The sequence below is a fragment of the Haplochromis burtoni genome, unplaced genomic scaffold, assembly GCF_018398535.1.
Source record: "Haplochromis burtoni strain Fernald_Lab_line unplaced genomic scaffold, NCSU_Asbu1 Contig_380, whole genome shotgun sequence".
NCBI lineage: Eukaryota > Metazoa > Chordata > Actinopteri > Cichliformes > Cichlidae > Haplochromis > Haplochromis burtoni.
Genome location: NW_024582741.1, coordinates 107,042 through 132,964, shown reverse-complemented (window position 1 = coordinate 132,964; position 25,923 = coordinate 107,042). Strand labels below are relative to the sequence as shown.

At 40.4% G+C, this 25,923-nt stretch overlaps 1 protein-coding gene across 13 annotated transcripts in view; it reads left to right on the top strand.

The window, feature by feature from the left end:
- Nucleotides 1-25,601, top strand: part of ctnnd2b (catenin (cadherin-associated protein), delta 2b) — a 221,209-nt gene extending 195,608 nt beyond the window's left edge. For 10 of the 13 annotated variants that reach the window (XM_042229109.1, XM_042229108.1, XM_042229110.1 and 7 more), the window contains 8 exons: nt 4,137-4,310; nt 5,602-5,752; nt 10,935-11,196; nt 14,847-14,940; nt 15,069-15,195; nt 18,910-19,038; nt 20,719-20,795; nt 22,909-25,601. In XM_042229109.1, coding sequence (XP_042085043.1) covers nt 4,137-4,310; nt 5,602-5,752; nt 10,935-11,196; nt 14,847-14,940; nt 15,069-15,195; nt 18,910-19,038; nt 20,719-20,795; nt 22,909-23,172 — 1,278 coding nt within the window. In that variant the 3' untranslated portion in view covers nt 23,173-25,601. The remainder of the gene's footprint in view (nt 1-4,136; nt 4,311-5,601; nt 5,753-10,934; nt 11,197-14,846; nt 14,941-15,068; nt 15,196-18,909; nt 19,039-20,718; nt 20,796-22,908) is intronic. The other 3 variants (XM_042229113.1, XM_042229103.1, XM_042229105.1) reach the window with 1 other exon arrangement.
- The last annotated feature ends 322 nt before the right edge of the window (nt 25,602-25,923 follow it).

Below are 25,923 nucleotides of genomic sequence, written 5' to 3'. Positions count from 1 at the left end.
CTTTCCAAAATAAAAGCTATACTATCCGCTTCTTCTGGGCTATATTCTCAGCAGCATATTAAACATATCAGGTCTCCATAAGGAGAATCCTGTGCTAACAGCTGTCTAAATGACTCGGCTAAAGTTTGTAGCATGCATGCTTGTTGTTTTTGTCTTTGCACTAGGATGATGTCGGTGTAAATGTGCAGTCATATTCGTTGTGTTCCCACTAGTGCTGTCAGCGTTAATCTCGTTGAAATAACCTTAACGCCACAACACGGCAAATCTCCGTTAACGAGCTACCCTATACAGAGGGGCTAGACGGCCAACACGTTAACGAGCTAACTGCGCTAACACACTAGCTCCCACCCATGTAATTGAGCATTGCATGGCACATCCAACATACTGTTTTACTTTAGTCCATGACTCGCTTACCTTCAGGGTCATACGTCACATGAAAACCAAAATAATTCCAAACGCCAGATCTGAATGAGGGTGGGGAGGTCCACTTCTGTCTCGCTAGCTTGCCCTGCGCTCTTCCTTCTGACCATGGCTGTGTTGAGTGCTCAGTGAATCTGCGTTCGACTACTCCGCCTAGGCTGCACTCTCGAGCCTAGGCGGAGTAGTCAAATGCAGATTCACTGAGCGCTCAACACAGACAGCATTGTCAGAAGGAAAGTTGATAAAATAAATTACAAATTTTGTATTCTTTTTTTTTTCTCCCCTTTGGTTTTCTTTCTTTCTCTCCCCCTCTTTCTTTCATTCTTTCCCCCTGTCCTATCCCACAGTCATGTCTGTCCCGTTTGCAACTGAAAATAAAATAAATTCATAATTATAATAAAGGTCAATCAAATGGACCAATATGGCAAGGCCATGATGATCCACTTGGTAAAATAAATCCGCTTGGCATCTTTCTTGGCCTCAAGACAACAATTCTGATGTAGAACGGGCAAAAAAAAAAAAAAAAAAAAAAAAAAAATTAATTTTTTTTTTTTTTTTAAATTGTATTGTTCGATACATATGCGTACCGAACCGAAAGCACTGTATCGAACGGTTCAATATCGATACGAATATCGTTGCACCCCTAATATATATATATATTATATTATATATATATATAAATATATAAGATATACATTATGCTCCAGTCATTTGATGTTACCAATGGATGAAGGTGCTTTTTTTTATTGAAGATAAAGTAGACTGCATAAGTATTTTCACAAACCAAGCACTGGGGACACTAGAACCGATGCCCCCGTTCAGACATCCAGAATCAAATGGTGAAGCGCATTAGTTCACATGCAAACAGGTTTCTCATTACAAACTACCCAATTTATTATATCTCAGTTAAGTGGAAGTGTTGGAACGTAACTGTAAAATCCAAGTCAAGCATGCAAATTACTGCCTCATTGCAGAGTAGAGGACTTTGAGTCCCCATCATGTGAACTCTAGGAAGCATCAACAAATGGAGCATTGCAGCCACCATGCAGAGGTGACAGATGGCTAGATAGTTACATTAGCTTAAGTTGCTGTTATCTTTAGTGTCAGACGTTTTCTGTGTTGTGCTTTTTTGTAGTGTTAATTTCACCAATAAAAAACTATGATGATTCCAAATTCATTCGCCTGCAGCATAGAGTGCAGTTTGACGTGATGATGCTAATGCTAGGTTACCAGGAGCAACAGTTTAGGGGCAACATTTAGATTTTCTAAATAGAGGGTCTGTTTAAGTGATCAGAAAACACAGAAAAAGAGAAAAATGTGACAAAAAGGACTTTAAAGTTGAACTGGTGAAACAAAAACAACAAATTATTTGTGAATGGATTAAATCTGATCTGTTGATAATTGAACTATAGAACAATCACATTTGTATCTGTGAGCTTTGTGTTGTCCTGGTGTTTTTAATTGGCACTTTGATTACTGGTTTATCTTACAGTCTTGGTTTCCTCCTGTTACTTTATCGCTTTCTCTGCCTGTTGTTCTTCCCCCGCTCAATCCACACAGATATCACATATAGAATTTTAATGGCCTCATAAAAGCCTTCCTTTATGAGGATTTCTTTTATGGTTTGTTTAATGCTTGGGCTGTACCAGTGGGTATTCTCTGACAGGGGTCCATGCTACACTAATTAAACCTAAGTAACAATGTGTCGGCACAGATAGGAGAGTGGTTAGTGTTTAATACCATTGTGTTAAATGTAAGTCCCAAGTTACAAGATGTTGCAAAACAGTATCCTGGGCCTATCGCAGAAAAGACTACATTTTATGGGTAACATTTCCTAGTGAAATAAAGTTCATAAAAATGGTATTACTCACCACCAACGTACATTTATAACAGCTGCCCTCAGTTAAAATATTGCTGTTGATTTTCTAAGACGAACAGGTATCAGTGTAGGGACTCATGCTAACTAGCAGCATCAGGACGTTATGTCTTTACTACCCGTTTCCAGATTTAAAGATGCTGGTGTGTCTCTGAGTTTCCAGGCTCTGTCCATCTGTTTCATCCTCTGTTTAGTTAAAAAGTGAGAGCTCTTCTAGTTGGCAGAAACCAAACGGCTGCCTTGGAGAAGGCTCTAACCTCTTGTCATGCTAATAAGCAATCAGCATCACATTCTGGTTGAGTGGAAGATGTCTTTTACCACTTCTAGTGAAGCTGCAGGGATTGAAATTCTGGCACTTCCGGTGGGTGAATTGCTCATTAGCCCTGCGTGCTCCTATTTTTTCTCTCTGTCATTTCTAGGAAAGGCAGAAAGAGAGAGAGGAGATCTTTATAAATGGTAGCAATGAGCCATGGCCTTTAACTAATTTGTTGAGCTAACCATTTGCAAACTCGCATGCAAACCAGGCAGAACCAGGGAGATGAAGGATTTTAAAAGTAACCCTGACATCAGATCGTAAAGAGACAAATCATAACCTCTCCAAACAATAATATATCAGGCCTCTCTCTCCCCTCCATGTGTGTTTCTCCACTCCAGTGCAGCTGTGGATGATTACCATGAAGGAGCGATTGGGGAGCTTGTTGGAGAGGGAAAAAAACTATCAACTGTTGGGTAATTAGAGAAGAGAGGAATAAGGAGATGCTAAAAATGACAAAAGGAAGCGATGGAAGATGGGGAAAGAGAAATCACGGGAAGAAAAATGACCAAATTTTCAGTGCCATGTGTTAGCATTATAACACAGACTATAACAAATGCAAAGAGAATGGGAGAATTGTATTCTTTGTTATGAAAAACAAAAATATTAAGCAATTACCAACATAACTATAACTGTTGCTAAACCCATTTGTCTGGCTCTGAGCTCTAGCTAGCTTTAGCTTAAGCCGCTTAAATTTGTTAGCTTCTTTAAAATATCCATGTTTAGCTAGGTGGTGTTGATTTAAATGTCTGATTAGGTTTGCTGCAATGAACCTTTTTGTAGTGGCCGCTCAGCTTACTTTGACTAACATTGTGTCTTCACTTGTACTGAAGAGCTTCTGTGCTAACTATTAGTTAGCATGTGAGTGACAATGGGATGTGTATTTCTTGCATGCCTGAGATAGACTGAAACAGCTGGTATTCAGGCATTCATGAGCCCAAGCTGCAGCTGCATTTATAACACGGGATACTCGATTACTTATGGGCAGGACAGCGGTGTGGTGTTTATTCTGCAATTATGCATTATTTAATAGTTTTAAAATGAAATGCCCAGTAATTTAATAGCATGCCACATGTTGTAAACTGTATATGTGATTCTATAATCCCAAATTGATTTCATAAAAGCCCGTCCCAATCTGTATTTAAAATATAGTGCTACTTATAGCTTCAAAAACTAATGGTGCTGCATATGAAAATATGGAAGCAGCTACTCATTTGTTAATTATGTTGCAGCTCTCCTGCATCTGAAAGATTTTTCACATTTATTATTGATATACAGTATCTGTGTGTTTTTAAAAAAAAAAAAAAAACATCATCCAAGCAGGAGTAGATGTGAGATTTCAGTCACCGATGAGAGTGGGAAAAAAAATTGCCAGTGGTCATAAGTTGCTTGTGACAGTGAATCTCGTCCTTCTCCTCTCCCGTTATTGCCTGAGGAGACCGTGCTGGCACTCCACCGCTGTCAAACCTCACCTCACACAGAATTCTGAATGCTTTTCTTTTCTGAATTATGTGCCATCTTCCGCAGTGGGACGGCGTCGGCCCATTTCCAGACTTGGCGGAGCCCCCGAAAGGCATCCAGATGTTATGGCACCCCACCATCGTTAAGCCCTACCTCACACTGCTGTCTGAGTGCTCCAACCCAGACACCCTGGAGGGAGCAGCTGGGGCTCTGCAGAATCTAGCTGCTGGCAGCTGGAAGGTAAGAATGCAGTGCAGTGGCTGAATCATTCAGATACTAAATGGCATCTGCAAGATGCTCTCCAAGTTCCAGTAGGTGCCAAAAACACTCTGAAAGTAATAATATAAAAAGCTTAACCACTTCAGATATTCTTTTGATTTTGTGATCAAGAATGATGTTATCATTTAACTAGCCCTTTAAGATTTCCTCTTACCTTAGAGCAACAAGTAGTTTCAGTACATTGTGTCTGAAATCAGCATTTGGTAAAAATAAATGCAAAAGAAAGAAAATTGCCTTTTAAAGCACTAATTCAAAGTTAAGAGCATTTGTAATGTATAATTTGCTGTTAATTACACCGTTGATGAGCAGCATGATGGTGCAGCACCTGTTGCCTCACTAATCCTGGGTTTAAATATGCTGTCCCCATGCTTGTGCACCTTCTATCCGAATAATCAGTACTGAGTACTGAGGACCTTGTCCGGGAATTAAGAACGTTTTCTATATGTGCCAATCTGACCAATACTTTGGTCCTATAACTGTGCAATGAAAGCTTTCCAGAGGATGACTCCTAATGATCTGGTGATCCTCTGGTTTACAGAGCACATGGCAGGAGAGGTGTTTCTTCTAAAAACCTTGTGTTGTATAACATGCCTTGATGGCAAAGAGTCAGACCCGTCATCTCCTTCACAGACACATCCCCAGTTTACGCTTGCGTCTGTGTCTTGATCATGTGCTTTCACATTTTGTTACTGCCCACATCACTTCTGCTAGCGTGTCAAAGGGCACAGTTATACCATCAGTTGCTTAGAGAGGACAACGAAAGAAAACAGGATGTAACCTCTTGGCATCAACAGAACGAAGTCGTTTACACCTTGCGAAAGGGAACACTGTGACTTCCACTGTTGACGTATTTACCTGTTTTCTCTTTGTGCGGTACGGATAAGGGCAAAGCAGCAACCTCAACGAAACAGAAGCCTAAAAAAATGCAGTTCCTGCAATGGACATCTAAGAGTTTCAAAAGCAAGTCATTGAAAGGCGCAGCCTTAATTCATGGGTAATTTTTATATAACTTATCAGGTTGTTAATCAGTTTGTTTCTTAGCACTAATTCGCTGTATGTGTGTCTGTGCAGAACATGTGTACAGTTTATGAATACAGCAAGCTAACCAAGCTTGTTAGCATTAGCGGATAGCTTGGCACTTTTATCCAAATATGGCAATTTGTGGTTCCGAAAAAATGAAAATGGATTTGGCAAAAATGATACAAATGAATGTCTTCTGACATCTCTGTCCACCTCTCCCTGTCCTGCCCAGTGGTCCGTCTATATCCGAGCTGCAGTGCGCAAAGAGAAAGGACTCCCTATCCTGGTGGAGTTACTGAGGATAGACAATGATAGGGTCGTTTGTGCTGTGGCTACAGCCCTGAGAAACATGGCTCTGGACATCAGGAACAAGGAGCTAATTGGTGAGTAGCCACACTCGCCCCCACCTGTCCATACAAACAAATCTACACAGTCTGAAAAAGATGACGGGGTAAACAAACCTTCGAGAGCAAAAACACACTCTGACAGTGGAGAAGAATAACATCTTTATGGTCTTTTTCTGGATATTAGGGAGTAATTAAAAATAAATTTCTCTGTAGACTAGTTATCTTCACGCACTGAGAGAATTACTCCCCTGCTTCAGTACATCCTTATGATATTGGTTTCTGCAGACATGTTTAAATGTCATGTTTAGCGTCTATAAAAGTTGCAAAAATATTGCATAGTGCATCATCGGTCTTTAAATTTGTTTCTACTTTGTAAGCAGAAGGTAGTGTTTCTTGGACTGATCGTTTACTGCTACGTGTTCCCTTTGAGACTAGGTGATGTCTGTAATAACTCTGCTTTTCTACTGGTCCCCATAGCAACCACCACATGTTTCCTTCCACTTATTCCCTGATGCTGAGCGTCTGATGGTCGATGTGATGTTTCTCTGTGTGAATGCAAGCGTCCGTGTGCAGGCTGTAATGTTAACTTTTCTGCCGTGCTGCCATGGGGCATGCAGGTATATTGTGATAGGACACATTGCTTTCCCCTCAGCCATGTTGTGTGATGTGCTTCTAATGCAGTTTATCATGTAAACACATGTGTAGCTGAGGCCTCAGAGCTGTCAGCAGCAGATATTAATAGCATCTGCAGTGAAAGGTTTGCTCTGAGCCAACTAACGCAGACATTCACTTCCCAGTGTGTTTATATCTTTGTAATTATAGCGGTATCAATCATGATAATTAAAAAAAAATCAGAGACACGCACATCAGAATGTTAAACCAATCCAGTGCCAGTACAGTTACACAGTTCATGACAGCTTATCACTTTACTGCAGCATCAGCTTATCCACATACTTTACAGCTGAGCGCGGTGAGTACAATAACTAGCACTAACAATATTCACTCTTCTGCTTCTGCAGGTGCTCTTCTCACACGCAATGAGAGAATCACTTCCCACAATAAACAAGCTGAGTTAGTGAGTCACTGACACAGGCGTAGTTACGGTGTTGAATCACCGGGGACCAGTGAACTGTTGGGGGTTTAATTTTATTGTGATTTGTTTTCTGTGCCCTGTGCATTGGCTCACAGCTGTTCTTTTCTTTGTCTAGTTTTACTTTAAAGTTTGTAGCTGGCCTTGTTGAATTGCTGCGGTTTAATGATCTGTTTTTAGATGTTCAGTGATATTTCTACTCTAGTCTTTTCTTCTTTCTTCTTCTTCTCTTTTCACTGTTTGGATTATTGAAGATTGTCCCTCCAAAATGAATTAAAGGAATTAATTAAAAATAAATAAAGTATAATAAATAAATACACAGGAAATGTCTTTCGTGTTAATCTTTTTCTACCTGGTCAAATTAGAGAACAAAAAAGCATCTGTAGTCCGTGTTCTGGGGCGTTTCCGTCTAGCTGTGATATTTTTTTTTTTTTAATTTTACTTTTGCTTTAAATTAAACAAACATGCTTATACAAAATCAACCAAGAACAATTACTGTTTTTAACATTTGTGAACTTATAAGCATGAAAGAAAAAAAAAAAAGAAAAAAAAAAAAAAAAAAAAAAAACAAATAAAATAATTCACGCGGAGGTGAGGCATGAATTATGATCAGTTATTTTTTTTTTAAGAATTCTAGAAATGGTTGCCAAATCATACAAAAACTCGCCAGTTTCCCCTCTCTATCAAATCTTATCTGCTCCACCCTGGCCACAGACACCATCTCATTAAGCCACCTGTTAAAACACGGGGCCGAAGAAGACCGCCACTGTAAAAGAATAAGTTTCTTTGCAGCCAGCATACCCATTGTAATTATCTGTTTTTGTGAAAAGGAAAAAGATTCGATTGATGCAAATGATCCAAGTATAGCCAATGTACCATCACGTGGTACTTTTTTCCTAAATTGGTTTGAAAACCACATAAAAATCCGGCTCCAAAAAGCATTCAAAACCGGGCAATGCCAAAATAAATGTGCAAGAGAACCTTCACCGACTTTACATCTGTCACATAAGGGGGATACAGAATTATAGATCCGGTTAAGTTTAAGTTTAGAAAAGTGTAGTCTATGAATGACTTTAAACTGGATTAGGTTATATCTGGCATTTATTGAGCCTTTCTGAATATTGGACAAACAATTTGACCATTGGTCTTCAGACAGAGGGACCCCGAGGTCTTCAGCCCATGTTTTCCTAATTCGGTCGGAATCAACTGGGATTGTAAAGCACTTAACAAACTGAGATATCAAATGTTTAAAATCTGCTTTCCGAATTATATCAAAGTAAGTATAACTTCGTGGCTTCAGTGGAAAGTCTGAAAAGTTTTGTTGAACAAAATTCCTTATTTGAAGATAACGAAAAAAATGTGATTGAGGTAATTGAAACTTTTCTTGAAGTTGAAGGAAGGACATAAATTTGTCATCTGTATATAAGTCCTCAATGTATTTCAATCCCTTTCCCCCCCATTCTAAAAACACCCTATCCATTTTACCTGGTTTAAACAAGCAGTTATGTATTATTGGCATTCCTACTGAAAAATCAGGTAGTTTGAGAGATTTCCTAATTTGACTTAATATCTTTAAGGAGTGTTTAACAACAAAATTACGACTGAGCGAATTGTTAAAAGAACCCGTGTTAGAAAACAATATAGCTGTGATATTTAGTTGCAATACCTGCAGTACCTCCAGGTACAGCCTTATTTCCTAAGGTGTCACCACAGCTGATGGAGCCATAAAATTAAAAAAAAAAAAACAATTAAATATAATTAAAATGATTCTGTGACAATAGGAAACTCCTTTTTACAGTCTAGCGTTTTTTGTTTTTTCTCTGTTGATCTCAGCGTTTTTTCTTAACAATAATTTGAGCAGTGAAAATGACTGATGAATCTTTCCAGTACTGCAATTTTGTGGCAGTAGCTAAATCAGTATGTTTATGTGGTTCTTATCTACCCTTAACTTCAGTAATTGGTTATACCAGTTTATTTGTCGATTGCTTCGATTATCTGGAGATAATAGATTTTTTGATCTGTAAAATAGGAAAAGTTAGAAAAATCTGACCTGAGCCATTGTATTGCTTTCACTTAATTATCACTTAAAACTAAATGTGTATTTTAAAATAGTAGTAGTGCTTTGTGCTCACAGTTATCCATGTCTTCCAGCACATCATGCTTCAGATCATTTCTCTGCAGCAGTCATAGAAGTAGCTAGTATCACTGCAGTCACCTAGAGCAGCACTGCATCATCACTTGCTTTGCTGTATTGAAGAAATTGATCTGGATGTGGATAAAAATGTAAAGAGTTCTTCCTTTGCTCATGCTCCAAAAATTTGTCCAGTTAGGTTTTGCTTATTCTTGCTGGTCACATGGCCGTCCCTCAACGCTCCTGCTATGACGTAGAAATAGTAAAGTTTTATTGTAAATTAGTAACAGTTTCTTCTTATATATTATGTACAGCAGCAGTAAAACACATGTAGTCTGCATGCAAACTGTCAGTGAGTCATGACGTGCAACTACACCCCCAGCACCACCACCATTACCACCGCCGCCACCCCAGGGTGATGACCCAATCAGAATGGAGACCAGAGAGCAGAGCGGACAAGATTTCCTGACAGCAGTGTTCAGGTGTCATGGGAAATGTAGTCAGTCTGTGTGAGATCACGTGGTCATGTTTCCATCAGTGTCTGACAGCAGGCCTGCCAGGCTGCAATTTTACCTCAGTGGTAGTGAGCTCCAGCTTTCAGAAGCTTCTTTCTTTAAAAAACGAAACAAGGGAAGAAAAATATCTTGATATTTGTGACTTTTTTATTTTCCTGTGCTTTTTTTAACTGACTTACAGCTGTTTCCACAATATATGCTGTACTATAGTAGAAATTACAGTGAAAGTAATGTGAAATTACACTACATTTAAGTCTACTGTTAGCTTATAATGCATATGATTAAAGTTCAACACATTTTGGTAATTGTTCTACTGGGTAAATTTAGTAGAATATAATAAAACTGTCTTTGCTGCAAGTTTTGGGATTCTGAAGGTTCCCACGTAATGTTTGATGAATATGTTAGAAGAACAGAATACATATTAATACTACATTTATTTTTTAGATGCAAATGTCTTCTACTGTTTCCCTTTTCCACATCAAACTTGGGTAATGTGCATGCTGGACCAGGGTCTGGTTTTCTTTACCAAACCTAATATTAACTGCTTTATTAAAACCAGTCTTTAGAATGGCCTTTACATTGGTTACACCTTTGTGTCTTCATGTGAATGCACTCAAAGTAGGTATTTTGCCTAGGAGTAGGCATCGTCTTGCTGATTTTTTTTTATATGCAGCAGGTACAGGTGATTTCAGAAACAATGAAATAAGAAAATTGTTAGACTTGTACAGTCGAGACAAAAACTTTGAGCATTCTACCTTGATAGCAAAAATAAAAGCAGCTCTGATGTAAGCAAAGCAAAGAAAGCAGTTTCAACATTAGTTTAGTGCAGAGCATCAGGATTGTTGATCTTGTGGAGGAATTGGTTAAGGTGAAAGAGCTGTGCAACTTCAACAAATTGAATTGAATCCTCTTAATAAGTTACAGGCTTTCTGTCCCTCCTGTGTGAAAGTCTTTACTTTGTAAAGTCAACACAACAATATTGTAAGTTCGTTGCATTGTTAGAAGCTGGACAGAGCTGGCCCCATACCTGCTTCTGACTAAGTGCAGGATTTAAACCCGGTTTTAGCAGGAAGAAGGCTGGCTGGCAGTAACTGGCTAACTATTTGGTTACAAACTTGCATATAAAAAGTAAAGTTTTGATCAATTCAAGGCCTGGCATAAGTCAGTTTATTTTTAATTACTCCCTAAGTCAACCCATCCATAACACCTATTGTTGGGGAACTGGAGCTCATCCCAGCTAATAATGGGCTAACAGAGAAAGACAGTGTAGAATCATCAGTTAACCTAAAATGCAGGTTTTTGGACTGTGGGAGGAAGTCAGAGTACCTGGAGAAAATCCACACAAGCACACAAAGAACACACAAACTCCACACAGAAGCTCCACAAAATGTTTGTTTCGCTCCCATTCCTACATTTTTTTGTATCTTCTTCATATATTATTCACCTCACCCGTACTTTCCCTGTCACTCTCACCCACCAAAGGTAAATATGCTATGAGGGACCTGGTGCACCGTTTGCCTGGAGGCAGCAACAACAACAACAGCAGTGGTGGGGGAGGAGGCGGAGGGGGTGGCACCAACAGCAACAGCGGGCTGGTGGGGAAGACCATGTCGGATGACACCATCACGGCTATCTGCTGCGCGCTGCATGAGGTCATCACCAAGAACATGGAGAACACCAAAGCCCTGAGGGACGCTGGCGGCATCGAGAAGCTCATTGGCATCGCCCGCAGCAAGGGAGACAAGTAAGCCGAATGGGAAGACGATGCCATGTTGATGAGGGGGTAAACTAAAAGGATGCGGAGGTGACGATAAAAACGGTAGAAATGATCTAACTAGTCAAGGTTGTGAGGAAGCACCAACACTTTGTATCGTCTTATAGTTTTTTATACGCTGATCACATTTTAAATCACAAGATGCGAACAGGTGGACTGATCAAAAGGATAAGAAAGGAGTAGGAATATAGATGTGTATTGGTGTGAAGGGGCTCAGAGCTGAGACAGGAGAGAAGGTTTACAGAGGCTGTGTGATTGTTTTTCTTAGTGCTGTGAGTCACCAGTCAAAGCAACAGAAAATAAGATCCAGCTAAAGTTTGGCCAGTCTGTACCCTGTGCGCTCCCTGCATAGTCTGTTTACCCACACACCTACATTGTTTTTATTGGACAGTCTATAAAGAGAGAGAACACAGAGGCGCAGAGCAAGGAGTATAATTTTAACTTGTTTAACTTGCTACAACGAAACATATTTACCGTCCACATCTTACAGTGCTTGCAGCTTGTGCTGTAGTAACTACTTTGCTCTATGTGAGGCTTTTGTTTGTTATATTACAGTACTGTGCACTAAAGCAATACAAATTATTTAATTTAAAGGTATTCCTATTTAAAGGATTTAAAGGTAGCATCTATAAAACTGAAGATCCAGCCGTGGAAGTTTCCCATTGCTACAAATCCTCGGATTTGCCAGACTTGTCAAGATTATGTTTAGCTGCTGCCTTTTTGAGGTTTCTCACGAAATGTCGTGTACAATGCTCAAAAGCTGTCTGCTATGTTGGAAATTATAGAAACAGGAAAACCATTTAGCAGTGGTTGCTGGAAGCTGCTGGCTGTCGCCGAGTCGTAGCTGAATCATTCAGGATTGCTTCATCCAGACTACGATGACCTGGATGACTGAGAACCTCCATCCAGCTCTAACTATAATCTTTATCAAATAAGAAACTGTTACGCCTGATCTTAAAAGTAGAGAGGGTGTCTGTCTCTGAAATGCAAACTGGGTGCTGGTTCTACAGAAGAGGGGCCTGAAAGCTGAAGGTTCTACTCTGGTTCTACTTCCTAAAAGTAGAATTGAAGGCTTTTTAAGGAACTGATGTTAGATATCTTGAGCTGGGTATCATCTGCATAGAAACAAATGTATGCTATGCCTGCTAATAATAATTGCCTAAGGGAATGTAAATAGAAATGGTCCCAGCACAGAACCCTGTGGAACTCACCAGATGATCAGTTAGCTGTTTTACAATGACTCTTTCAAGAATTGTTGAAAAGAAGGTTGGAGATATACATGCCCATTGATAAAGATGGATGATATTTATGATTGAAACATTAATAAATGGTAGGACGTATTTGAGCAGTCTAGTAGAAATGGGGTTTAATAGTCACGTTGATGGTTATTATTGTAGTTAACCAAGAAAGATTAATTGGAGAGAAATAATTTAAATAAAGTTTAAGTTTTAGAAGTTGTGCTATATAATGATGCATCTGTGGGATAGTTGTGAACAATCGGCTTCTTTAATAACCAAATATTATTTTAAATGTCACTGAAATGTGTGGCATTTGCTTTGTATATGCCATTGCATTTACACAGATTTGGTAAATGGTATTTATATAGCACTTTTTCTAGTCCCTAAGGACCCCAAAGCGCTTTACATATCCAGTCATCCACCCATTCACACACACATTCACACACTGGTGATGGCAAGCTACGTTGTAGCCACAGCCACCCTGGGGCGCACTGACAGAGGCGAGAATGCCGGACACTGGCGCCACCGGGCCCTCTGACCACCACCAGTAGGCAACGGGTGAAGTGTCTTGCCCAAGGACACAACGAAGCCGGGGCTCGAATCGGCAACCTTCCGATTACAAGGCGAACTCCCAACTCTTGAGCCATGATCGCCCCATTGTTTGCATTATAGCTATTGTTAGATTTGTTAGCATTAGCAACCTTCATTCCTTGCCACTGGCCTGTGTAGACTGTGTTGCAGAATAGTATATAGCTCTTCATTTTCTCTTTCAAAATACTAAAGAAGTCTGCTGGTCTGTGTGTCTGCTTTTTGTCTTACTGTCTACAAATACTCGCTAACAAATAGTCAAGTGTTAGCAAAACTTGAAAAAGTGCAACAAGCATTTTTAAGAATTTGCTCGTTGATGTTCTTGTCTCATTTTCTAAGGCTGAAGCTGTGCGTAGTGGCTATTGGTTGCATAATATCTTAAAATCAGCAATGAATTAAATCTTATTTTTATCTGTCTTGATGCATGCTTAATCATCCAGGTAAGCAAATCCCAAAAGGTTGATTTTGTTCATCTGGACGTAGCGTTTTCAGTGGGAGAAACATTTAATCACTTATCTGCATTTTGGTACGTCTTTCGCCATCTCACAATGCTGTGATTGCAGCCATTCCCCAACTCTGTGAATGGTACAGAATTTTCATATTAATGATCAAGAGACTGACCTCCCAGCCCATTGTTCATTCAGTGGTTTTTAGTTTCAGTCATTGTGTAAATGTACTGTTTATAAGATTGGGGAAACCTGCAGTCAGCTGAGACTGAAGAAGTCACTTGAATGAGTGACGGAACGTTTCTCCCACTGAAAACGCTACGTCCAGATGAACAGAACCTTTTGGGACTTATTTTTATCAGTTGTTGCCAGCTAAGAGAGGAAGCAGTGCTTAAACATCTAGTCAAATAGTTAGGCACATCCCTAATGCAATTAGATATATGATTTAAAAGCGGTCCCTAGGAAACCAGAAGTTCAAAGAGTGGGAGTTCTCCAAGTTAAAATTCCTAGATGACAGCTACTGACATCTGCTAAGTTGGTTTTAGCAGCAGGTCAGCTGTGTTATGATTAGATTTTGGCACTGAGGAATGACTAAAGTACAGACAAAGATTACAGATAAAAGCGAGTGAATATGGATATAGATAATATGATGTAGCATAACTTCAGCTGTAATTTTAGCTCACTTTTGTTCTAACTGCATATCGTATACATTTCTAATTTTTGTCATGTAGAAAAAATGTTGCACCTGCTGTGTGCTTTTTCTGTTTTGTCTATGTCTATATCCTAACATGGCATTCAATTCTCCATGATAGATAACAGGCTAAAACGAATTAGTAGTGTGTTTATTATTAGACTCACATTTAGATAAAATTAGAGGTACCAGTTCAGTTGTGTTGTTCCTCAAAGAACATTTTTCCAGTGTTCCCTATTTGCATTGCTGAAATTACACAGCCCGCAATCTGAGAATCCAAAACAACAACATTATCAAAATGTCTCGAAGAAATAAAGTTTCATTTCCTACGCACTGATAATGCCATATGAGCCAATTAAACCCACAGTCATTAGTCATTTGGGGGAAACAGAATGAAATATTGGCTAATAAATCAATCAGAAAAACAATTATGCAATTTGTTCTACGAACATTTAAGTGGCACATCAGAGAAGATGAAGAAGACGTTTTCCTCGAAGGCTGCATGAGATGCTGATTTACATGCGTGTTTAGTGTCTCCATTTTGTGTCTTTTTCTTTTTTATTCTGAACTGTGGTGTTTTTATAAAACGGCGTCTACCCAAACAGAGCAGAGGACGGTCGAGCTTTACGTTGTGTTTTTTTGTTTTCCTCTCTGCTGAATTCCCAGACATAGTCCCAAAGTGGTGAAAGCTGCATCTCAAGTCTTGAACAGCATGTGGCAATACAGAGACCTGCGCAGCCTCTATAAAAAGGTAAAGCCTCTGTACTCTGGGTATATAAATCCAGAATCTGTGCAATTATATGTAAAACCATTGCAAGGTAACTAAACACTGCCTCAAATCTTCTCCTCCTCATTTGCTTTCACTTTGGTCTCCCGCAGGACGGCTATTCCCAGTACCATTTTGTTGGCTCCTCCTCCACGATAGAGAGAGACAGACAGCGACCTTATTCTTCCTCTCGTACGCCCTCCATCTCTCCTGTGCGGACCTCGCCCAACAATCGATCAGGTGAGCCTACACATCCCCGTCTCCCATCTTCCCATTCATCACTCTTTCCACCAGTACAATACAAACAAGCAGCGCTCCGATATATCTCAACTGTGCTTCAACCTTCACACTACAGTGACCACTGGTAAATTACTCCGCTGTCAAGGAAAATCCTTGCACTAAAAAAGTTTCCCGCCCTTGTGTTAAGTTAAGGTTTGACTAATAATAATGAGCATCTCCAAGGCCTCCGTGTTTCTGGGCTGATGGAGACACTTTGACAGTGATCACGTTGTGTAAGACACACAACCCTTGAAGAGCATTCATCGATACAGTTCATCCCGTGACAATGTAAAATGGGAGTGCCTCATATTTACTTATTTATCTAAGCTATCAATTGTTTATTGAGAAATTATAATGCTCTTAATAACATGCATTTGCATCTCCTCACTGTGCATGTGCTGCCTAAGCTTTCACATTAATGCGACAGCAATTACGTGGGTGGTGGAATTGCGGTTGAAAACATGTGAAGCCCGTTTGCTGCTTGCATAGATTGTCTGGGGCAGCTGTCAAAGTGTCCTTTCACAAGATACTAAATTCATCTCATCCATCGGCTTGTAAGTGTGACAGAAGAAGTGCACAGAAGTGTGGATGTGTTTGAGAATATATTAGTGATGTGTTTAGTAGTGGAGTCAAAAACACTCTTAGATCTTTTTTTCCTTTTTTATGGCCAATGTTGCATAATTAGTGCTGGGAGGTTTGGTTATAATATACATACATCGCTCAGACACACACATCATACAAATAAAGTACAAAAATGTCACTTTCCACAACTGGAGCACAGTCTTCGTGGACTAGCTGTTACTATAAAAGGCAGCACACCAAAAACACTTGTTGGGAGATCCTGTTTAATGGCTTTAATTAGTGCAGGTGAAGCTGAGCTGCAGCTGCCTGCATCAGACTCAACCTGCCAAAGTGGCCACATGCTTCATACACAGCTTTAAAGCTTATAGTACAATTAGTAAAAAATACCCTTCCTATAGATTAAGTGTGAAATTTGCTATGACTAAAGCAGTTTTTCATATCTGGCTGTAAACATGTTTATATCATCTATAATGTGGCAGTCTATGAGGATTAACTATCATTTGGAGCCAGCCTCAAAGAGCAATTAAAGGAACTGTAGGTCAGCAGGAATCATCACCACAGCCAATATTCACAGCTCTCAATGTCACGTCTGCAACCTCAATTCCTCCATTTCCAGTGATTATGATTTTAAAATAACACCCAATGCATTTATGTTGTGCTTTTAGCGTTAAATTGCTCATATAGTCTTTAAATGTCTGCACCAGCGATTTAATGGGAATTAATAGAAACAGTGTCACAAGATTTGACAGAAAGCCAAATGTGTGAAGCTGTTTATGGAGGAGAAAGGCATCACAAAGTCAGTCATTAAGATCTCATTTAAATTGGTGTTCAGTTATAAAATCTGTTTAATCTCCTTTAACCAGTTGTTTCAATTATCATCCACTGTGTAGATGTGAGTTAGTCCTAGTGGACTGGACATGTTGGACTTTCAAACTTAGTACTTCCCCTCCCACCACAGATGTACCCATGGGTCATTTTCCCATTGTATTAATATTCTGGATGCCATTAACAGAGCTGGGCAGACAGTGGCTTAAAAATCTTATTATGTCAACAAATAAATTGTGAGTTACTGTGAGTTTTTGTTTTCAACAGGAAATATATTTTGTATTGGCTGATTCAAAACCACCTTATTACTTTTTTATGTAAAACTGTGAAAGCAGTTCACAAGAAATGCACAATTAGTATATTGCCTTCAAGTCTAATTTGGGCACAGCCTTTACTCACAGCCAGGGACAAAACATTTTAAATGAAAAATGAGATGATATTTTAGCATTTAATGAGCTTAAATGAACAATACAGGTTTCTTACAGGAGGGGAAATGAAGATAATATGTACTCTTTAAGAAGTTTCTTATATAATGCCCAATTTAATGGCAATCAGGTGTCGCAAGATTTCCCAGAAAGCCAAAAGTGGGAACCTGCTGATGGAGACTGTGATCACAAAGTCAGTGAGGTTTATATGATGACCTTGACTGCCAAGTTTCATAGAAATCCACCCTGTAATATATAGAATATAGTGCTATTGTCATTCACAGAGCCAGGCAGCTACAGCTGCCAACTGTGAGCTAATGCATAATTCAAAAATAATTTCAAATGACTTCATGCAAGAGCATTTGAACATTTTTCACGTATTAGCCATCTACTTTTAAAAACAATAGCCAGGGCTGGATTTATGAGCCTTTCAGCTGACAAACCGGCAAAATAGAAATAAGTATGATAAAGACTCATTTCACATTTGTAAAATTTTGCAGGCAGTCACAGATTGTCCACTGAGCCTTTCTTTAATTTCACTCTTCATTTTCAAATGCACATAAAGGAAATAGTTCCTTTGTATTTAAAACCATAGAAATAAATGCATTTCAACAAAAGTCGATGATTGGGTGTTTAGATGCTGATATTACAATGGATTTTGATAGGTTTGTAGCTTGAACCTATTCGCTGGAACGTTGAAGACAATATAATTACACAGCAAGCAAGACACGAAGTAGGCAAAGTTCTTCATGTTTCTCGTGCATGGGAGAGAACCGGACAAACGCCGTTCCTTCGCTTGACCCCAGTTGCTCTCGTCCGCTCCCCCGTAACACGAGGTTACATGAATATGCATAGGTTCATTAACATACGACGTATACATACACACAAAGAGTACCTTTGCCTTTGCAGCCTGCTAAAGATCACACATCCTATCACGACACAATTGATTATAAACCTCTAAGCATATATGGTTAAATATTTCTAAGCATAAATGACAATCAACAATACAAAAACTAACAGATTTGTTGTGCCAATAGAGCAGTAATGAGCATCTAGATCAATACTAAATGGATTATAACAGGCAAAGAAACAGGCACAGTAACACAAACAGGCGTCATAACCAGCAGCTTCTATGTGAGAGGCTCCTGTATGTGATTTGTAGATCAGAGCAAACCATATGGCACCAAATCAATTGCCGACATGGCTTACCAGATCCAACTTATTGTCACCGTCACTGATCCCATCATCCCCTTCTCTTTTTTCGGACTGTGGGTGTTTATATTTCTTCTGATACTTCCAGGATGCCTGTTGGGTACAAAAAGGTTTTCAGGTCACCAACAACAAGAGAACTTAATAAGCCAGTGGGAGTCTAAAATGGTGAGAATATATAGGAGGGGCTTGCAGTCAGGCAGCAAGAGGATAAGAAGAAGAAAAGAGAGGATAGACTAAAGCCGACATAGGGAGGAGGGATGACTCAGTATTTACCTCTTTGAATCACAGCCTGGTCAAAAAGCTAAAGATTTGTGGAAAATGGTCCAAACCCACAGAGCCACAGTCAAAGCTGCTCCCAGTACCCCTGTTTTTAACTCATTCCAGAGTGATGGTTAGAGCAAGTAATGCATACAGTGAAGCCACAGACTTCTCTGCTTTCATTGGCAGGTAAATGCAAGAGCTCAGAGTGTTGAACAAGTTCACGTTGCTCTGAAAGGATTCGACTGTGTTGCAAACACTTGTCCTCCCTTTTGTAGTTTCTTCCTGATCTGTATTGATAATGTGTTGATTGATCTAATGTTAAACATACGTGTGTGTGTGTGTGTGTGTGTGTGTGTGTGTGTGGGTGTAGCGAGTGCTCCTGCGTCCCCCAGGGAGATGATGGCATTGAAGGAGAGAAAGGCAGACTACGAGTCAACTGGCAATGCCAGTTACCATAGCAGCAAGGGCGAGCACACATCCCGGAAAGACGCCATGGCGGGTAGGAATTCCAAACTGCACATTTGTCACAAACACACATAAAGCTGTTTCCAGCAGAGGTGATGGTTTTAGTATAAAGGAGTGTGCGTTAAGAGATATGAAAGGAATCGTTTCATGGGAAACTATTTATTTTTATCCCGAGAGAGATCATGGCAGTGAAAAGATTAAAACCACTTTCATTTTTGTAGTTTAGCTTTGCCCAAAGATAAATCCACCTGTCAGTGCTTATTACATCACACTTGTTATGTCTTTTTTGTTCAGTAGGTTGTTGTTATTGTGTTAAAACTGACATTGTGCAAAAACATCACAGGTGACTCAAAATACATTTAATCAAGATGTAGCTAGTTAGTGTGAGAATCTTAGAGATGCTGGTTAGTTAGTTAGCTGGTTAGCTAACAGACTGCTAGCAGCAGCTTTAAATTTCTCTATAAAAATTGTCTGGACAAACAGACACCAATAAATTAGACTAAATCTTTCCATTTTAAGGCACTCCAACCATAAACCTTCTTATATGCAGGGATGCACATAAGTGGTCCGCAGGTGTGCATTCGCTGTCAAAATAAAAGACGCACACCAGATAAGAAGTTGCAACACGCGTTTGCGTACATAAGATTTTCTGGAGGAGGACAGACATTTGTTTAGAACTCTTAAAGATGTCGAAGAAGCTCCTTTAAGCAATTACTTTGGTGTTCCTCCACCCCCAAAGAAATGTCAGAAGGAGTCCGAACCACAAAAGAAGCGCGTATTCTCAGAAAAGTGGTTGCAGGAGGTGAGCTGGCTTCAAACAAATGATGAACGCACAGAGATGTGGTGCAGAATATGCCGTGAAAATCCCACTCTAGTGGACAAAAACACTGCCTTTTATATGTACGCAAACGCGCGTTGCAACTTCTTATCTGGTGTGCGTCTTTTATTTTGACAGCGAATGCACACCTGCGGACCACTTATGTGCACCCCTGATTATATGCATAGGCTGTATATAAAAGATGGATGTAGCCACAGTGACATGACCAACTGGTCAGTGAAGTCCCTTTATGAGTCCTCAAGCTAGTATTTCTACCTGTGCTATGTTAGTGCTTTGAAATTGGATGTGTCAGGTGAAGGGTGGCTTTGACTGAGAAACCTAGAGACGCTGCAGACTCACATGAGCAGCCACTTATCAATGAATCGTTTTATGACTACCCAACTAGCATCTGAGACCACTGACCTCTGCTGTCTGCTCACTTTGCACACCTGAAAGCTGTGTCTGTGTTTTCTCTCTGGTCCATTGAGCTAAGTCAGTTCTGGCCTCTGGCCTCTAACACCAATCTTCCCATTGGAAGGCCTTAGGCTGTTGCACCATCATATCTTATAAGGAACTTTTCATTATCAGCAGCGTTTTTCTTCCAACATCACCATCAGCACAGAGCTTTAATCTTGTTGTCAACATCCTGGGTTTCAGCGAGGGTTTCATTGTTGTATGCGGTCTATCCTTGGAGAGAGTTCACACCAAGAGCAGTTGTTACATGGGAAACAAAAAAATCCAAGCTCTCCTTAATCACCATTCATCATCCTCTTCATTAATGTTAATGCAGCAGGTGTCCAGCTGATACCACTGACAGCCTACTCCCATTTGATTACTTTAATTATAAAAACTGAGTAAACGATTTAGAGCATGAACTCATCCTCAGTGTGTCTGCAGGTCAAATCTCCGGTGGGTCTTCAACACTACACAGAGGAGCGTATGTGTCCCCAACTGATGACCTGAAGTATAATCAGGTATGACAAGTCCCTTTCTTTAGGAAACACATTCCATAATCAGGTTTCATGTACATGCTAAAGGTGACTTGTTCCCTCTAGCTGACACACCAGCATTAAAGGCTAATTTACATCATGGAGCCCTGCTCTCAAAAACTAACATAGGTTTAACACTGTGCGGCTTAACGTTTTTAGAACATGTTTAGCGTAATCATCACTGGGTTGGTTGGCTGGTTGCGGCTAATAGACTTACATTAGTTTATGTTAGCAAACTAGTGACACAATTGATAACTCAGTGGAAAACAAGGGCACTGACACTAAAAAGCAATATAACTGCCCCTATCTGCAAAAATGAGTTTTATGTTGAAAAAGCAAGGATATACCGTCCACTGTCACTCTGTCTCTTTAGCAGTAAGTGTTTGTTGCTGTTGCTTCTCGTTGTTTGGCCAGCTGCACTGAAACTTATTGAGTTATTGTTACTATTTAGACTTACATTTGTTTATGCTATCTCTTATCACCAACCAACCACCCTACCCAGTGAAATCCCGTTCTGTACTGGCACAAGATGGCACAGCGGTAAATCTATGTCATTTTTACAGGGGCGATCGTGGCTCAAGAGCCCGGCTCGGACAGTCTCGGTCGTTGTGTCCTTGGGCAAGACACTTCACCCGTTGCCTACTGGTGGTGGTCAGAGGGCCCGGTGGCGCCAGTGTCCGGCAGCCTCACCTCTGTCAGTGCGCCCCAGGGTGGCTGTGGCTACAATGTAGCTTGCCATCACCAGTGTGTGAATGTGTGCGTGAATGGGTGGATGACTGGATATGTAAAGCGCTTTGGGGTCCTTAGGGACTAGTAAAGCGCTATATAAATACAGGCCATTTACCATTTTTTGGGCTTCATAGTGTAAATTAGCCATTATACATGTCCACTATAAACTCAGAAGGTTCCTTCCTTCATGAAATGAATTACTAACACTACAAAGAAGCAGGTGTGAATAAAAATAAGATGTAAAGAGTAAAGTGTAAAGAGACAGGAAAAAATAAAAACACCAAAGACAGGTTAGTTAGTGGTTAGATATTTGAACTCAATACTTTAAGATGCCCCGAGTTCACTGAGGAAACGTTTGAAAACCCACAACACTCAGCATCTGATAGACTAGAAAGCATTAATATTTCCATGCTGCGCTGCCAGCTTTATTCAATTCTTTATGACTCATCTCACCTTTAAGAGGAAGATCTGCTGTATAGTTCTAGGTGAATAGGAAATATCACAGTGAAACTGAATCGTAAAGGCTTTAATAATGATCCTATAAAGACACTATGAAGTCCTAAAAGGTCACTGTAAACCTATAAAGAATGCTGTTTAAGCACTATGGCAATACACCCGTGAATTCCAGTTATTCTCACAGTCTAGTCTTTGGTTGGATGGTGTTGCCGGTAAAAGCTAATCGCTACCCATCACCCACTTTGATGAAGGAATGTCAGAACCCAGTTTTATTGAGGTTTTGCAGACATGTGACCACTAACCATGTGACGCTACCTTATTTGGACATGGCATTGACAATAATAGTGACAACGTAGAATCAAGTGAACAGGGTCCCAATCAAACGCTTAAAGACGGATGCATGACCATCTGTCAACTACCTGTTGCTATGGAAAAAAAGCTCCTCGTGGTTGGTTTGGTCACAAGCATATTGTTGCAGTGGTAGTTTGAATAGAAGTGATGGACTTGTGTATAAATACTGGCCAGCTGCTCTCTGAGCTGGAGTGAAACTGTAAAAAGTGCAACACAAATTGGAAATTTGCCTTCAAAGTTAAAGTTCCAACTTTTGAAATGTGAGCCGTAAGGCACAGCTTTTAACTTGAAGGTGAACATCTCCATTTCCTGTTTGTGTCACACCTTTTCAGATTTTACTGCCACTCATCTAGTAGTTAGTAGTAGACATCTGCTAGCAACCAAAGCAATCGCTTGGAGGCTTTGTATTGTATCACATCCAATATGGTGGATGACTCTATAGCAATGTGCAGTGTCACATGAGAAACCTCATGGTTCCCAGTACTCCCCTCACTCTCACTTGTGGTGACTTGGACCAATCATGAGTGGTCATTTGTAATGATTGTGCTCTCCTTCTTTCTAGGTATCTTCTCAAGGCTTGCCATCAGAACCCTACCCCCCTTTCCAAAATCCTCCTCCACCTGACAGCAGCAACTACGAGGATCAGGCCTGCTACGAGAACCAGGTTCATGCTGGAGGGCGTCCCCCGCAGGGTGACCTTAACATGCACCTGCAGGGCCTCAAGTCCACCGGCAACTATGTAGACTTCTACTCAGCCTCGCGGCCCTACAGCGAGCTCAACTACGAGACCAGCCACTACCCAGCCTCACCAGATTCCTGGGTGTAAGGGGAGATGAGGGAGGAGGAGGAGAGTATGGATAAAAGAAAACCCGGAAGTGAAGGGGGGGTGGCTTAAAGGTGGAGTGAAAGAAGATGAAAGGACAGGTTCCCTTCCTCCCTCCCCATCCTCCCCTGTAGTTCCTGAGTAGCATCATAGATAGCAGGATGATGAAGGGGGAGGATGGAGCGCATGAAAGGAGACGCGGGCAGAAAGCTTGATAGACATTTCACTCCTTTCAGGGACATCTCTGAGAGGAAGGAGAGGACCAGAAGCAAACGGAGGAGTGGCCAAGCATGTGCATGCACACCACCAACCAAACTGACCGACACATTTTCTTTCTGTGTTTCGTTTGTGATCAACAAGTGGTAGAGAAGGTTCACCAGACAGAAAGAGCGCCCGCTTCTTGTAGGCCTCTGGATACAGAATGTCAATCGGAGACTAACCCGGAGAGAGAGAAGAGAGTCGGGACATGAAAGGGAAGCGGGAGAGCAAAAGTTGGCAAACGGTTTTGCGATGAAGAAGGACGATGAAAGATAAACGTGGATTGGTGGACTTGAGGATGAGATGTTTTGCAGCGAGTCAGAGATACCCCAAGAGGAATCTGTAAATATGTGGTATAGCATCCATGGGTTTTAGTAAAGTGAAGCACAAGAACTGTAGGACACATAGGACGTCTGTCACACAAAACTTTTCTTTCTGTCTGTGGCTTCAGCGTGACGTATTCTCTGGGCAAGAAAGACTTTTGGTCATTTGTAACACTTTTTTTTGTGTTTCTACTTTTTTTATTCTGATTGTATAGTATTTGATGTACACTGTACATTTACGGAGATGCATTGTGTACTGTACATTGCACTATTTTCTGTGTCATGTCAGGCCTTTTGCCACTGGTTCCGACTCACCTCCTCACCAAGTACGCCCCTTTACCCAAACACACACAGACTTTCAGAACTCATATCATGGATGTTGCTAATGTGAAACACTGGATATGAATTGCAAGGTCACGGTGCTCCTTTCCACTGCCCTACAGTTAGTACAGCTGCCAGAACTGCTAAAGAAAGGTTGTTTTTTGGGCTTTTTTAGGCTAGCGTTACATCTTCTCCACACCATTCCCCTGCTTTTACCCCCTCCTTTGAGTGACCTGTGTTCATCATGTATATAACCGTGCCAAACGAGGGATACTTCCCCTCAGCTGAAAGGGGAGTGTTGACGGTGCATTCAAGGGTCCAAGTTGAGCTGAAGGTTTTCAGCTGAACATCCTCGCCGTTCTAACGATGCCACTTTGTAAATGCTTTGGTTTTTCTAAACTGTGTTTTACTGGGATGAAAACTGTCGAACTGCACCGAAACTCCCGAGTAAAATCGTAACAAGAAAAAAAAAAGAAGAAGAGAAAAAGGAAAATCGCGGAGGGACTGTGGAGCCTCACTTCCTCCAGAGCTGTACAAAATTAGTTGATTTCTGTGTTGTAAATTAATTCATGTTTGAAGTACAAAAAAAGAAAAAACTTTTCTGAGAGATGGTTGGCAATTCTAACTTCATGGTAGACAACAACTGTTAATAGAGTACGGATATATATTATATAAATATAAATATATACTTTTTATGTGCAGATGTGGATGTCACTTATAGCAGCAACATTATGGAAAAAAAAGACTTGTTTAAAAAAAAATTTAAAAAAAAACAGCTACATGTAGGAATTTTGTTCACAGTTAATTTTCTGGTCAGCACACTAAAATTGTCGACTTTGTGTAGTAATGTTGTTGCTATGTGGAGTAGAGTAGACCAGGGCCCAGGGATCCACGTCGTCACTGAGGCAGTCTAGCAAAGGTGCTACATCCGTGAGAAGTATTTCCAACACGTCTGTATTCTGTCTGTGCACAAGATGTTTTCAGACTCCACCCATCGTGCTGCACTGATGCACTGGAGTGTGTCACCAGTGCACCTCTGCTTTTTAGATGATTTGGTCTCAGATACCAAAACATGCACCCGTCAATGCATGCCCATTTTGTTGTCAAACTGAAATATCTTTTTTTTTTTCTTTCTTCTGTTTTTTTCTGTAAGTGAAGAAGGCTAAATTGCAAAAGGTGACACCAGACCCTGGTTCTCCCTACTCACTGCTGTTTAGAAGTCCTAGAGGTCATCTTCCAATGCTTGATAAAGCCACTCGTAATGCAGCAGCCCCACCACCACAAACACACACTGGATGGAAAGCAGACGTGCTGTATTTTTGTTAGTAAGCATCTGGAAACTGACAACATTATGTATGTCCTTGTGATCCTTAGGCAGAGAAAACTTACTATGAGACCTGTATGGAGATATAACGTCGGTGACCTTTTTTTGCTAGACCAAACGTGTTTTAAAAAGAGAAATTGTGAATCTTTCTATTGCCTCAAACAGACTGCAACTGCTCCAAAAAATATAAACGAACCATCAAAGAACCTCTGATTCTGAGAGTTTGTTTGTTCTGGTGTCAAAAACAAAGCTGGTTACGACTGAAGTAGTACTCCTGGTGCAAAATTGAGGACTCTTTCCTCCAATTCTATTCAGTTTTATTCATATTGCAGGTAAAGATTGTGATATAAAGAGAAAAAGCCAGCTATTAGATGACCCCCTGTGAACAAGCACTCGTGGGAAGGGGGGGGGAAAACAACAAAAAAAAAAACACCCTTTTAACAGGAAGAAGCCTCCAGCAGAACCAGGCTCAGGGAGGGGCGGCCATCTGCCACGACTGGTCGAGATAAAGGCTTGTAATTGAATGGG